Source organism: Podarcis cretensis (genome assembly GCF_951804945.1).
Source record: "Podarcis cretensis genome assembly, chromosome: 3".
NCBI classification, from domain to species: domain Eukaryota; kingdom Metazoa; phylum Chordata; class Lepidosauria; order Squamata; family Lacertidae; genus Podarcis; species Podarcis cretensis.
In genome coordinates, this window is record NC_137172.1 from 100,145,862 (window position 1) to 100,160,913 (window position 15,052).

General features: G+C 44.2%; 2 protein-coding genes across 2 annotated transcripts in view; both read left to right on the forward strand.

The window, feature by feature from the left end:
• Positions 1–15,052, forward strand: part of SH3YL1 (SH3 and SYLF domain containing 1) — a 514,925-nt gene that overhangs the window by 296,103 nt on the left and 203,770 nt on the right. The window lies entirely within an intron of this gene.
• On the forward strand, positions 1,913–9,085 carry TMEM18 (transmembrane protein 18). The gene is made up of 5 exons (XM_079970208.1): positions 1,913–2,309; positions 3,345–3,465; positions 4,218–4,272; positions 6,049–6,142; positions 7,424–9,085. The coding sequence occupies exons 1-5, from the start codon at positions 2,268–2,270 to the stop codon at positions 7,517–7,519; spliced, it is 408 nt and encodes a 135-aa protein (XP_079826334.1). The 5' UTR covers positions 1,913–2,267; the 3' UTR covers positions 7,520–9,085.

Genomic DNA, 15,052 nt, shown 5'->3' on the forward strand with positions numbered 1-15,052 from the left:
AGATGTCTAAACCATACGGCAATACGAAAGCACTTATCTGAACTTTAAGATTTCAAATGATTGCCTTTTCTTTTAAATTCTTAATCTTCCATCTCAAAGGTTAATGAAATTGTAACCAAAATACCGTATTTTTTGCACCATAACACTCACTTTTTTCCTCCTAAAAAGTAAGGGGAAATGTCTGTGCGTGTTATGGAGGGAATGCCTACAGGTGGCATGCCTACGGATTTTCCTCCTCTAAAAACTACGTGCGTGTTATGGTTGGGTGCGTGTTATAGAGCGAAAAATACGGTACATGCCTATAGCCTTCCTTGTCTCCATTGTGTTCTCCATTATTTTGAGTTCTAAACTTCCTAGAAAGAGGGACCTAGTTAACTATCAAAAATCATGTTAATCAGACCAAAAATAACATCTACAATTGTCCTTTCCCTCCTAGAATGGCCTCCTGTATACATGAAGCTTTCTTGACCCCATTAGTGCCATCTAGCAAAATAACAATAGTCTGTCCACTTTTAAGCCCTCCAGTGATCGCAACATGATCAAAGTTCTTCTTTGCTACGCAAGCCTTACATTTTTCCAGGAAGGTGTTCAATTTTCAGTTAACATTTAGAGGGACTTAAAAGAGATTTTAAGGGAAGCGGGTGGCGCTGTGGGTTAAACCACAGAGCTTAGGACTTGTTGATCAGAAGGTCGGCGGTTCGAATCCCCGCGACAGGGTGAGCTCCCGTTGCTCGGTCCCTGCTCCTGCCAACCTAGCAGTTTGAAAGCACGTCAAAGTGCAAGTAGATAAATAGCTCTGGAAGCTGTACACCGGCTCCCTCAGCCAATAAAGCAAGATGAGCGCCACAACCCCCGAGTCGGCCAAGACTGGACCTAATGGTCAGGGGTCCCTTTACCTAAAGGAGATTTTAAGTAGCCCGATCACTATACCAAACACCATAAAGGTAAAGGTAAAGGTACCCCTGCCCGTACGGGCCAGTCTTGACAGACTCTGGGGTTGTGCGCCCATCTCACTTAAGAGGCCAGGGGCCAGCGCTGTCCGGAGACACTTCCGGGTCACGTGGCCAGCGTGACATCGCTGCTCTGGCGAGCCAGAGCCGCACACGGAAACGCCGTTTACCTTCCCGCTGGTAAGCGGTCCCTATTTATCTACTTGCACCCGGAGGTGCTTTCGAACTGCTAGGTTGGCAGGCGCTGGGACCGAGCAGCGGGAGCGCACCCCGCCGCAGGGATTCGAACCGCCGACCTTTCGATCGGCAAGCCCTAGGCGCTGAGGCTTTAACCCACAGCGCCACCTGCGTCCCTACCAAACACCATAAGTAATCACAAAACAACAATAAACTTGTTTTGGGAAGTTTTGAATGTTTGAAGTTTTATTCTGTTTTTCGTGTTCTGTTGGGAGCCGCACAGAGTGGTTGGGGAAGCCCAGCCAGATGGGAGGGGTATAAATATTATTTTTGTTGTCGTTAAAGCTGCAGTGCTAAGTGTCCTTCGTTGAAAATCCAACTGTTGTGAATTTGCTTAACTTTATTATTTCAACTCTAGATTTTAAAAACCTACATAAAACACCCCACAAAATATACCGCTAAAAGCGCGGGGGGGGGGCGGTGTCTGACCAAGAAAGAAAAAAACTTTCAAACACTGCAGCGACCGGACCAGCGCGGCTCCTTCCATCTCACTAAGTCCCCAACCCACACGCGTGTGTGTCATGTATGATCTAGCTGAAATTCCTGCAGGAGGTTTGGACTACATGACCCACGAAATCTTCTTCCAATCCAGCAATGCTATGACGCTAATATTTCAGCCCCTCGCAGCCTTATATACGGCTTCCAAATTCCCCGCCTCCCCAAAAAAAGAGCATCGCGAGACAGCTGCGAAGATCCCGCCCATTGAAGGGGAGGGGGGGAAGGAAACAAATCTTTCCTACTGTCCACGCCTCCAGGCGTATTCTCGTGAAGACAGAGGGAGTTTCTCTCCTCCCCCGCAAACTTGTTCCAAATGGAACTTTAATGCACATCCTTCCGGATTCTAATCGGACGCAGTTCTAATTGCTGCGCAGCGCGCGCCACGGAAGCGTTTGCTGCACGCCAGAGGGAGAAGGGAAGAGAAGGCGTCTCCATTCTCCCAACATTTACGCACCGTTACGCATCGCGCATGGCGGAATTGGCGCCGAATCCGGAAGGGTGCCGCGTCGCCTGACTTCAAGCGGAGAGGCGGGCGGCTGTTTTCCGCCCTTCCTTCCTTCCTTCCTGCCCCTCTCCCGGACCATGGAGCTTCCGAGGCCCGTTGGAGTCTCCAGGATCCTGACGGTAATTCCTCTAGCCGTGCCAGAGACGCCCTCTGTGTGCGTCTTTTCTTTTTCTTTCCCCCCTCCCCATTTTGGTCGGGGTGGTAGCATGGCGTTATTGCACCCTGGGGGAAAAGGGAGAGGCATCGCGCGCAGTTTTAACTATTGCTCAGAGCAGGAAAAGCAGGCCGGGGTCTCGTCTCCCTTTGCTTTCTCTTTCTCTTGCCGGGTTTGTTTTCTGGAGGAACAAACTGCTTGCAATGGAAAAGGCGCGTCCGTCTTTGCAGCAAGATATTTCTCCGCCTTCCAACCTGCTGGCGTGCTTGGGGATATATTGCGCGCCTCCCGCAGCTCCAATATAGCCTCCGTTAGAGAAAAATGATCCATGTAACTTTTCCAAAAACATTCTTATGCTTAGAATAGGAGTTGCAGCTACAAAACCAGTAGTGGTTGTTTCTCTTGGTTATTTACTAAAAGAAATAATGTTCAGTGTTTCTCAAACTTGAGTCTCCCAGCTGTTGTTCGACTGCAGCTCCCATCGTGCCTGGCCACAGGCCCTGCTAGCTAAGGATGATGGGAACTGTAGTCCAACAATAGCTGTCATTTGAGCTGCTGCTCCAAACCAAATACAATCATACCTCATGTTACGTTTTTTTCAGGTTGCGTTCTGTGGCGACCCGGAAGTACCGGAAAGGGTTACTTCCGGGTTTCACTGCTCACGCATGCGGAGAACCATTAAATCGCACTTCGCGCATGCGCACAAGCACCAAATCGCGCTGCACAGATACGGCGCTTCAGGTTGCGGGCTTTTCATGTTGCGAATGGGCCTCTGGAACGGATCCCATTCTCAAACAGGTACCACTGTAACATTTCTTGCAGATCGGTTTGAGTCCCCTTCTCATTTACAGGCATACACTGTTTCTTGTTGCACCTTTGCTGAAGTTCATCAGTTTATGAGGGGCAATGTAGGTTTTCCACCTCCCTGAAAGGGTGATTGATCTGTTGCCTGCATTTGATGACACAATTCTAATAGATTTTTTTTCTGATTTGCTCATAGGACACAGACTGGACTGAACCATGGATCCTAGGTCTTGTATTTTTCCACATAGCTTACGTCTTCCTCACTTACCTCTCATTCCAGCACTACCGCCTGCAAATAGGACACTTCCTTTCGATCAGTGAGTATTGAATGAAGTATTTTTTATGATATTGTTGCTCTGAAGTTAGCATCTGGGTATGTTTTAAAGGAATTAATGCAGTCATTTTCATTCTCTGCCTATCTCTGTAACCTTACTAAACTGTATAGTATGCATTTCTGCACAATGTACGTTAGTGTTGATCACTTTCAAATTGGGATATGACATATTGGGGTATCTATTCCAACATGCACAAAGTATTAGAGAAACTTTCTAAAGGCATATTTTTCATTAGCATTAGGTCCTTTCTTCTCGTACCCTTTACTGCTAGCATGCTGAGAAAATGACCCCGCTTTAGTGTAAGATTCTAGAATTTTAAAGTTTACATTCATAGCTTGACATCCCTGTATTTTTGTTGAATCTTCATTTTATTATAATTGAAAGTTTATGGTTGTAAGCGCTCACTTTTTGCTGTAGCAATAGATATAAATGCCTATATAAACAGAAAATTTAGATATTGAAGTTTACCCTAGCTGGCCCATGGTCAGGTGTGATGGGACTTGAAGTCTAGCAATACCTGGAGTGCCACAGGTTCCTCATCCATCCCTTACCTGGGCACGCTAGTTAAATTTGGAATTGACTATGGAAACTTGTGCATGGAAGCCTATAAGCTCTTCGGTCTTGCAGATTACATTTAGGAAAGATGTTCTCTTCGTGGTTTCATATATCACATGCATTCCCACACTTAAGATTCTTTAAAGCTTCATAATTCTAATTTGTCTTCTTGGTTGTAGTGACCCTGGTATTCTGTGCAGAATATATCAATGAAATTGCGGCTGCAAACTGGAGGTAATTACATGAACTTTCTGCACCTATGTTTACTTTAAATACCTTTTATCATGCCGAAATTGTTGTCATCTTCCGTTTCCCACAGGTTAATCAGGAAGTTTTTTTATGTCTGATGTTTTTCTATGTTTTATATATGCTGTAAGCCACCAAGAGTGGCTGGGGAAACCTAGCCAGATGGGCAGGATATAAATGATAAAATTACTATTATTACTACTACTTACTACTACTACTGCTAAGCGACGCGGGTGGTGCTGTGGGTTAAACCACAGAGCCTAGGACTTGCTGATCAGAAGGTCAGCAGTTCGAATCCCCGCGATGGGGTGAGCTCCCGTTGCTCGGTCCCTGCTGCTGCCCACCTAGCAGTCCGAAAGCATGCCAAAGTGCAAGTAGATAAATAGGTACCGCTCCAGCGGGAAGGTAAACGGCGTTTCCGTGCGCTGCTCTGGTTCGCCAGAAGCGGCTTAGTCATGCTGGCCACATGACCCAGAAGCTGGATGCCTGCTCCCTTGGCCAATAAAGCGAGGTGAGCGCCGCAACCCCAGAGTTGGTCACGACTGGACCTATTGTTCAGGGGTCCCTTTACCTTTACTACTACTACTGTTGAGATATTTTGAATTTGCCCTCCAAATGTGTTGGACTACATCTCCGATCAGGCCCAGTCAACTGAGGCAGGTGGGAGCTGTAGTTGGAGGGCACTAGATTGGCAAAGGGCCCCCCCCCCCAGGTTAAATTCTTAGCAGCCCTCTTCCAAGAATATATGCATAGGATTGTTGGCTAAGAATCCCATTAATGACAGTGGGAGAGTCTGAGTCATGCCTAGCTCACTGCCATTCAAATCAGTGGGACATCTGAGTGCTTATGCCTTTACATTTAGCACCCTATACATTTTGTTACGCCAAACAGAAGTCATCTAGATGATGTTACAAAATGTTAACAGCTTACACATACAGCCCTCCCCCCCTTTTTAAAGCAAGTTTTGTGGCATAGGCAGAAGCAGTAGAAAAAAAGGTAAACTAGACACCTCCAATTATTATGTTCATTGCAGTGGTTTACATAACTGCACCTCCTGATAGAAAATGCCAACACTGAACAGCAGGCGTGTCGCAAATATGCTTCCAGATATACATTTAACTATCATGGCTGAGTCAAGTCAAACTCTGGGGCAGCAACATGCGAGTGGCAAGAATCTGGTGTCCTTTATTTACTTTGGAAATAAAGATTTCACACCTTGGGTATCTAAAATGAAGCTCTAGAAGCAGTTGGGTCTCCAGCTGTTTTTGGACTACAATTCCCATCATCCCTGACCACTGGTCTTGCTAGCTAGGGATGATGGGAGTTGTAGTCCAAAAAATAGCTGGATACCCAAGTTTGAGAAACACTGAGTGTCCAAGGTGAATGTCCTAAAAGGGGAGGGGAGGAGGTTTGTTGACAAAATGGCTCCTGAAGGTTCTCTTCAACACTGCAGGAACTCACATTTCACCTTTGCTTACTGAGAAGTTGTGGGCAGTGAACCAGGCTGGGAGACAGCTTAAGTGTAGATGGAGGCTAGTTGAACGTTTGCTGCCTACCAAGTGCTGGTGAAAGGCAAAGGAGCAGAATTTCTTGCCCCCGTTGTGTCCTCAGCGAGCCATTGGGAGAGCAAAAGTGCCATGTTTTTGTTTCTCGGTAACCATTAATTTGTATTTGTAGCGACTATACTAGATCATCCGTATGAAATAATCACGCGTGTAGAATTGTGTCGGTTTTTACTAACATCTGTTTTGTTTTCCTTTGCAGATTGTTCTCGAAGCACCAATACTTTGATTCAAGAGGAATGTTCATTTCCATAGTGTTCTCAGCACCGTTGCTGCTGAATGCTATCGTTATTGTGGTAAGAGCTGCTGCTTTTTCTTTCTTTCTTTTGCCTTATAAATGTGTGCGCTCCGATGTACAAGTGGGGCCTGCAACAGAATGCTGCTGTGTGGAATACTTGGGTCCAGGGAGCCAGCTATGCCCTTTTCCAGGACAGATTATTATCTCTCTCCCTCCTCAGCCCCACCTCAGTCGAAGCATTCCATGCCCACGGAGCATGTTCAGTCCTCACAGGGCTGTTTTATGTGCCCTCACTTCCACTTAAGGGGTTTTTTTCTTAATTTTTTTTTTTAAACAACAACAACTGGAACCTTCTGGAGTTCCCCAAACATCTCAGTTGCTTATGGATGGTGCTGTAAGAATCCACAGTCAGCCCTGAACTTTGCAGTATGTCCCTGATGTGACCGGTAGGTCGCTCTGGCTCCCACAAGTTCCAACGTTTTCGGAAGCCCACTGCACAAGACCTCGGAGCAGGGCCTTCAGTGTGGTTGTCCCTGTTCTGTGGAATAGCATTTATGTCAATATATGACAGGCATCCACTACCTGCACCTTTTGGAAACAACTGAAGGCATTTTTGTTCCAAAAAAATCTTTCCAGTTGGATGAATGGGCCTCTGCCATGGTTGTCTGTTTTGTATTGTTTTTGATTTATATATATATATATATATATATTGGGGAGGGGTGTTAACTGTTTGCTATTTTTATTGTACATCACCTTTTGACTCTTAGACATAGAAGGCTATTAACACATCAATAAGAACAACAACAAAAATAAGTGATAAATAATAAGTGAAATTATTATTATTATTTTGGGGTGCTTTTAATGTGGGATGTTCTGTTTTGTTGTTGTTGTATACCCTGTTGGAAGGCCGCCAGGGTGTCTGGGGCAACAGTCAGATGGGCAGGTTACAAAAATTAAATGATGATGGTGATGATGATGATATGAAGTAAAACATTGTTCCTGCTCAAGACTGCCAGCTGGGCATGTTTATTTCGTCGCTCTTCCTGATTTTTCCAGATTCCCTTTCTAGCAGACGGTCAGCATTCATTGCCCATTGAACATGTTCAGTCCCCATTGGGGTGCTTGGATTTTCGCCATCCCTTAGACCTTCTGAAGGCTTTGGGGTTTTTCTTTTTACAGATTTCAGGGGTCCCCCCCAAGTGACATCATACCTCCCTTTTGTACCTGAACGGTGGCATTTTGTCTACAGAAGGACCAGCCCTTGAAGAATAGTTGCCTGTTCGTATACAAAAGGACTGCTACTTCACTCGCCTACATAATTATTTGTTTTGCTTTTCAGATTGCTTGGGTTTATAAAACAGTGAATGTAATGACAGAACTGAAGACGGCGCAGCTAAAAAGGAAAGCAAGAAGAGAAAATAAGAAAAGTCAATAAATAATGGTTTCTCCTGTAAATGTATGTGAGAGGCGTCATGCCATCATTCTTAACAATGTGATGTTGAAAGATTTGAGCTTTGATGCCCTTTTCTTTCACAAGTTTTACAGGGTTGGGGTTTTTTTTTTGTTTTTTGTTTTTTTGTCTTTCTCTTAAATGATTCTTTTAACTTAAATTGTTGTCCGCTGTGAATTATATCCCAATACTGTGTGAGTGGACTTCTGCTCATGCAGTAGGACTTCACCTTCCTTCCTTTTCTCTTGCAGTCCTCTGTGTTACCCCCAAATCTGCTCTAAAGGTTCCCCAACCTTCAGGTGTGTGTGTGTGTGAGAGAGAGAGACACAGCTGTGGAGGGGAAGGAAGTCAGTTCTGTGGATGAATGGGCACAATTGGATGTCACCCTAGCCAGGCATGTCCAGCTCTCTAGAGACTGTGATCTACCCATTGCCATTGCCAAGAGTTGTTGACCTTTTTGGGGGGGAGGAGTGCCCAGAGTTGTTCGGCTATTTTGGGGGAGAATTGAGAATTGCATAAAAACGCTCACACAGTAGTACGCCATCAGCCCTCCATAAAACACTCAAGCAACAACGCAGTGAATACGGGCTTTCACGACGGCAGCCGCAGTGAAACATAGTGCAGGGGGCAGAGCGATCTATCAGGAGCACACAGGCGATCACTGATTTTAATCCCACAATTGACCTGGAGCACCCCAAAGATCTACCTGCCGATCACAGTCAACCGGTTGAACATGTCTGTCTTAGGCAAACGACCTTGTTATGAGCCTGTAGTAAATCATTTCATACAATGAATTTAATTGTATACAGTTGTACCTCGGTTTATGAACTTAATCCGTTCAGGAAGTCCGTTCTTAAACTGAACCGTTGTTAAACTGAGGTGCGCTTTCCCTAATGAGGCCTCCCGCCGCCGGTGCTCTTCCACCATTCAGATTCTGTTCTTAGACCAAGGTAAAGTTCACAAACCGGGACACTACTTCCGGTTTTGCGGAGTTGGTAAACCAAATTGTTTGTAAACAGGACTGTTCTTAAGCCGAGGTACCACTGTACTGTGTATAAATTAAAAAGTACTTTTATACAGTAGTTACTGAGCTACTAATCCTGCATCAAAGTGAACATTGTATAGCAGGTGTGCCAAAATGCTAATCGGATGTAAAATACCTTTAATTTTTAAAAAAGAAAAACCATCAATTTTAACTTTTCCAATTACTACCAGTTGAAAATCAGCCTATTGCATATGCAGTGCCCGTTCTCAAAATTGACTAACTCCATGATTTGTCATCCGTATCAACTGGGCTCCCCCCCCCCCCCCCCCTGCAACCATTCTGCCACTTGAAGCTCGGAAATGATACCCCAGTGCAACGTTTTGTTTTGTAAAGCAATCGTGATTGTGAATCCCAGCATACTTTCTTGGATATCAGTTTTTTGGACTTAAACTGAGCATTATTTTAAAATATTTGTACATCTGAGTTGTAAATTAATACTGTATATTGCTGTATATGCCGTGGAATTTGTGTAAGTTTACTGTTTTTACATTAAACTTTTTATTTTATTTTAGGTGTTCATTGAGTTGTTTATTTGTTATAAAAAGGAGCTATTAAGACACCTGTAAATACATCTAGGCTGCAATTCTGTATGCTCTTACATGAGAGTACACCCTGCTGGTTTCTGTTATCTGTGAGTATACATGTACAGTGGTACCTTGGGTTACATACGCTTCAGGTTACGCACTCTGCTAACCCAGAAATAGTGCTTCAGGTTAAGAACTTTGCTTCAGGATAAGAACAGAAATCAGGCTCTGGCGGCGTGGCGGCAGCAGGAGGCCGCATTAGCTAAAGTGGTGCTTCAGGTTAAGAACAGTTTCAGGTTAAGAACGGACCTCCGGAATGAATTAAGTACTTAACCTGAGGTACCACTGTACAGGAATGCAGTGTAAAGTTGAAATCCTATGCATTGAACTCAAGTTGCTGAAATCCAACAGTGTCCGACCAGTAGTAGACAGATTTCACCCTCCTCCTGCAGCTCCCCGCATACCCCCAACACCAGTTTTGGGAAATTGTTGGACTTTCCAGAGCAGAAAGGGGTGGCTGCAGAAGCAGAAGAAGGAAAAGTCTCATTGTGTTGTGGTGATGGTGATAAATTGATTTATATCCCACCATTTTCCCTGAGGGGACTCAAGACAAATCGCTAAAAACATAGGGGGGGGGGATTGTTTAAAACATTAAAAGAATTGAAATTATATACATATATAAGAACTGTTAAATATATAAAAATCATTACATTAAAAGCAGCACACTGCCAGCCCTTTCATTAAAAGTGGTCAATAGAAAGTCTGTGCAACACGATGTTGCCCAGTGAGACTTAACTTCAGTTATTTAGAATATTTTAATACCGCTTTTCGTTTAAAAAGCACAATGTGAAAATCGCAATAAGCTTAACACCTTCAGTATAATCAGAGAAAAAATCTGAAGCAAATAGATGAAGAACATTGGTACAGTGGTGCCCTCAAGACGAATGCCTCGCAAGACGGAAAACTCGCTAGACGAAAGAGTTTTCCGTTTTGGAGGTGCTTCGCAAAACGAATTTCCTATGGGCTTGCTTCGCAAGACGAAAATGTCTTGCGAGTTCCTGCGGGGTTTTTTTCCTTTCCCCCCCTTTTTCTAAGCCGCTAAAAGCCGCTAAACCGCTAATAGCGCTAATCCACTAAGCCGTCAATGGGCTTGCTTCGCAAGACAAAAAAAACGCTAGATGAAGAGACTCGCGGAACGGATTCTTTTCGTCTTGCGAGGCACCACTGTATTTATTGCCAGCAAAGGTTTGGGGGAAATAAAGCAGTGTTCAGGTGCACAAAACGCCATCTATGCACCATCAGTGTGGGCGCATCTGCCACAATTTCGGCAGCAAATGGAAGGGGAAAGGCCATTGGATACAGTCAAAGGCAGTCATCCAATCATTTGGTCACCCGCACATAGGTGGTACTGGTGAGGCTGTTCAGGAACAGTCGTTTGCAAATCATGTAAAGCTGGCAAAAATATTGCTTCTGAGGGAAACATGCATAGGATTATTCTGTTTGTCAACCTACCCACCCAATTCCATGCAAATGAAGTGATACAGGCAGAGATGGGCAGGCCTGGGGAGAGGGACCCTTTTGACCAAACCCAACAACCACCCCTTGGATCTGATGCAAAAGAGAGTTTTTTCAAGTAGCAGCTCCAGCTCTTAAAAAGGTAAATGATACTCACTGTTAATACTTTGCATGTGTAATACCAGAAGCATCTTGAAGGCAGTTTTACCTGGTGGGATCATTTGCGTGGACAGGCGGAGTCCCCAGATCCCGAGTGGTCCCCCCCGTCATGTGGAATAACGACTCTAGACAACGTGCTATGGGATTAAATTGGCCACAACTTTATTAAATTTCAAATGTGGGTAGACCTTGGCTCAGGCATTGGGCGTTCTAACTCCCTAGTCCCCAGCAGGGGACCTAGGGAGCATCAGGGTTATCCATTGTGTGGGGGGGGGGGATGGGCCGGCTCTGGAGAACATATGTTCAAGCAGAGATAGCCGCCCCCGTTACGCCGCCGCAGGGGAGAGCAATGACGACCTTTTGGCGTACGGCCAAAGCCTCCCTTCAAAAACCCCTTTAACGGGGAACCCTGGTATCGCCGCCGCAAAGAGGAAGATGGACTAAAGGATTCCGCCCAAGGCCTGATACCGCCAAAGTTGTGACGTTTTGCTACGGGAAAGGTGAAACCTGCCAATGCAGGGAAATTCCTTTCCGGCCCTTTAACAGCGACCTTAACGTAGCAGCGCCCGCATACCTGTGGAGACAGGTTAACCTGCAAAACCTGTGAAGAAAAGTTAATCTGCAAAAAGACATTAACTGAGGGTGGGTAGGTTGGGAGAAGCTCTGGAGCCAAGTGAGGATTACCAATTGAGATCCACCCTCTATTGTGTGGGCAGGTAATCCCTCCCCTTACCTGGCCTGGTTTCCCTGGCAACGCTTCCCCCAGGTGGGATTGGACAACTCACTGGGGTAGGCGGGACCTCCAGGTATCCCACCTGAGGGAAGGCAAAGCCTATGCTGATGGGGCCACTCCAGATCCAGGGCTGCACGCGTCCACGCAAAAGGCGCCCCCCGTTTTAAGTGGGGAGCGGTCATTCCTCATGACGTTAAAACTGAGGGAACCTGAGAAATATTCAGAAACCTAAATAGTGCCAGTTTGTAGAGTGGATAAAAAAAAAAATACCTTCGTTCAGAGCATGTAATGTTTAATATATCATGCTGTGCTTTAAGCCATGTAAGAAATGAAACTGCTGTCATATCAATATAGCTTATGATATAGTTAATATCATAGCAATTGAAATGTTCCTTTGTGATAGTAGAGGTTTCTTTTGCAGTTTGCTATAAGTGAGCCAAATATTATGGAAAATGTTTAAAAACTGATAGTAAAATAGCTCTGACCGCTCTTTCCTCCCTCCCTCTCTCCCATATACATACATAAACACAATTCATGTACTGCTTTAAAAACAAGAAGTAGGACAATTTATTTTCATGGTGTGTTTTTTTCTAAAGGTGTGATTCCTTTCAGGGATTACTGTCGAGGTACGCTATTATGCTCATAACAGGACTAGATTTATGAAGTGGTGGAATGATTTATGAAGTGATAAGACCAACAAAACTATGCTGACAAACCTAGATTGATTGCACCATAAACTTGGGAAAAAATACCTGGTTTGTTGTTAAAATAACTTTCCCCGCAGGAAGGGGGGGGGGCGGGGGAAGTAAGCTTTGTGCATACTTAAGCATCCTTTCTCCTAACAGTTTTTACTGCTGTTTGGGACGAAAGTGCTCCCTCCTTAATTCTTCAGTGTACCTGAGAAAAAAGGTAAATTTTAGGCCATTTCTGTATCTAATAATTTTGAACAAAATGGCCTGAAACCAGAACTACCATTCTGCAAACGGTAGTTTCTTCCTATTTGTAGAACCTAAGATAAAAGGCAAAATGTACAGGCACTTTTGCGAATGAGACAAACTAGCCTGCATCCCTCCTTTGGTGTTTTATTTTTGGCCCACTACCAGCCGTGGGAAAGTTCCTGAGGACACCTATTAACTCTACACAGTATTTGTGCGTAGATGGAACACCTTCATGCGAAGGGGCCTCCTCAGTCGGCTGAGATCCCACTGCCTGTAGAGGATGCAAGTGGTGCTGTTGTCTAAACCACTGAGCCTCTTGAGCTTGCCGATCAGAATGTCGGCGGTTTGAATCCCCGTGATGGAGTGAGCCCCCGTTGCGCAGTCCCAGCTCCTGCCAACCTAGCAGTTCGAAAGCACACCAGTGCAAGTAGATAAATAGGTACTGGTGTGGCAGGAAGGTAAATGGCATTTCCGTGCGCTATGGTTTCCATCACGGTGTTCCGTTGTGCCAGAAGCAGTTTAGTCATGCTGGTCACATAACCTGGAAAGCTGTCTGTGGACAAACACCGGCTCCCTTGGCCTGAAAGCGAGATGAGTGCCACACCTCAAAATCACCTTTGACTGGAATTAACCTTCCAGCGGTCCTTTACCTTTGCCTTACCTGCATGTAGAGGACCTCTATGCATGTACATTGGTGAGCACAAGGGATTTGCATTGGTTAGTTTAGAGATTTAAGTCTCTAACCTATGTCACAGGGTTGAGAGGGAAAAGGAAGATCCAAAGGGCTATACGCTCTGTGCACTGCTGAATACTACAGAAAATACCCCACTTTTCTTTTCTTTTACATCTGTCACCAAATGCAGCAGAACGGCTTGAAAGCCCAAGTGAAGAGTAAACACAAATTATACAAATGTTTCCATTTCTTGCTGGTTACCACTCATTTAGGCCTGAGTCATAAAAAGAAATGAGCATTTGTGAGCAAGATTAGAATCATCGTTGTAATATAATTTGCCAAACAAACCACTAGGTGCTGCTGTGTCACAAACTTTCTCAAAAAAAGGGCTTTCCTGTTTTCCCCTGTTACCGCCTTTACCAGAAGATTTCCATGTTTAAACACTTAAGTACAATCACATGGAAATATAAATTAATGTATTTAGTATTTAGATTATTAACCTCCTTTCTAAGATAGGAAGAGGTGTCTGAGGGAACAAAAGTAGAAGTTTCATCAGGTTATCATTAATTGTTGGGTCGGATTATTGGCTTCCACATACTCTGGAATGAGATAAACAATAATTAATTAATTGTTTTCTCAGTCCTACTCCACCATCTAGTGACTGAACGTCTAAGACCATCTGTGCATGTCAGGAGCAGGGCCCAAAGCATTGGAGATAATCTAGGCATCATCTGTACTATATATTTAGAGTAGTATCATAGCACTTTAAGCAGCCATAGCTCCTCCCAAAGAATTCTGGGAACTGTAGTTTGTTAAGGGGCTAAGAGTTGTGAGGAGATCCCTGTTATCTTCAGAGAGCTACATTTCCCAGAGTTCCCTCTACTCCACCTTTATCACACTAAACCTAAACTGGTTGCATATACTTCCCAGTATAATCAATGGGTATTAAGTCATGGCAAACTTTTCACATTTATTTCAATGGGACGCAAGTTCAACCAACTTAGTCTAAATCAAGCATATGCAAACTTGGCCCTCCAGATGTTTTGAGACTACAACTGCCATCATCCCTGGCCACTGGTCCTGTTAGCTAGGGATGATTTGTAGTCCCAAAACATCTGGAGGGCCGAGTTTGCCTATGCCTGGTCTAAATCAAACCCAGTGCCCCTTTTTGATAGAATGAGGAGTTAGCCATTCCCAGTAGTCCATTTCATACCAGATGCAGAGCTCCATGACTCTCCATTTTATTTGCTACTTACCCTGATGAAATGTTCTGGGCAACTTGCAACATCACACACTGTCTTGTTGTGACATTTTGGTTGGCCTAATAAAGTTATTGCCCTAATACAGATTTCTGGAATTCATGAGAGAGCTAGAGTGACAATCAGAAGCAGGAAGGTCACAAGCTGTGGTATCTGCTTCCTCAAGCTGTTATGGGAAATGAACACTTTAAAAAAACCAAAACCAAAAAACTACACTGTGAGAATAAAACCAAACGTGGAAAAAGGCTATGAAGGCAACAGAAAGGCAAGCATGCCACCTCGTGGCCACAGCTGCAGTTGTAATATAGCATAAATAAGGTATACTATTCATAGTATCAAATTGTAAATTTCAACAGAAGTAACTCATAAAATTCAACAAACGAACAAAGCAGAAGACCCAGTGGATCTGACCATTCTATAGTCAGTTCATGCATAACGTCTATCCGTGTAATGGTGTCTATTCCACCTGTCTGTTCATAAAGTCCAAACCATCGTTGTTCATTTGTTGAATTTTATGAGTTACTTCTGTTGAAATTTACAATTTGATACTATGAATAGTATACCTTCTTTAAGAACACAGCTGGTTACGTCTCATGTGTTTATTGAGTATGCTTTACATAACCATGGGTTTGTTTGTTGTTATTTTGTTGTACAGTGGTACCTTGGGTTAAG

What these genes read in the sequence shown, in the direction of transcription:
- TMEM18 (XM_079970208.1), top strand. Translation starts at nt 2,268, where the DNA reads ATGGAGCTTCCGAGGCCCGTTGGAGTCTCCAGGATCCTGACG. An exon ending in ATTGCGGCTGCAAACTGGAG is followed by an intron (nt 4,273 to 6,048) that starts GTAATTACATGA and finishes TTTCCTTTGCAG; the next exon opens with ATTGTTCTCGAAGCACCAAT. An exon ending in TGAATGCTATCGTTATTGTG is followed by an intron (nt 6,143 to 7,423) that starts GTAAGAGCTGCT and finishes TTTGCTTTTCAG; the next exon opens with ATTGCTTGGGTTTATAAAAC.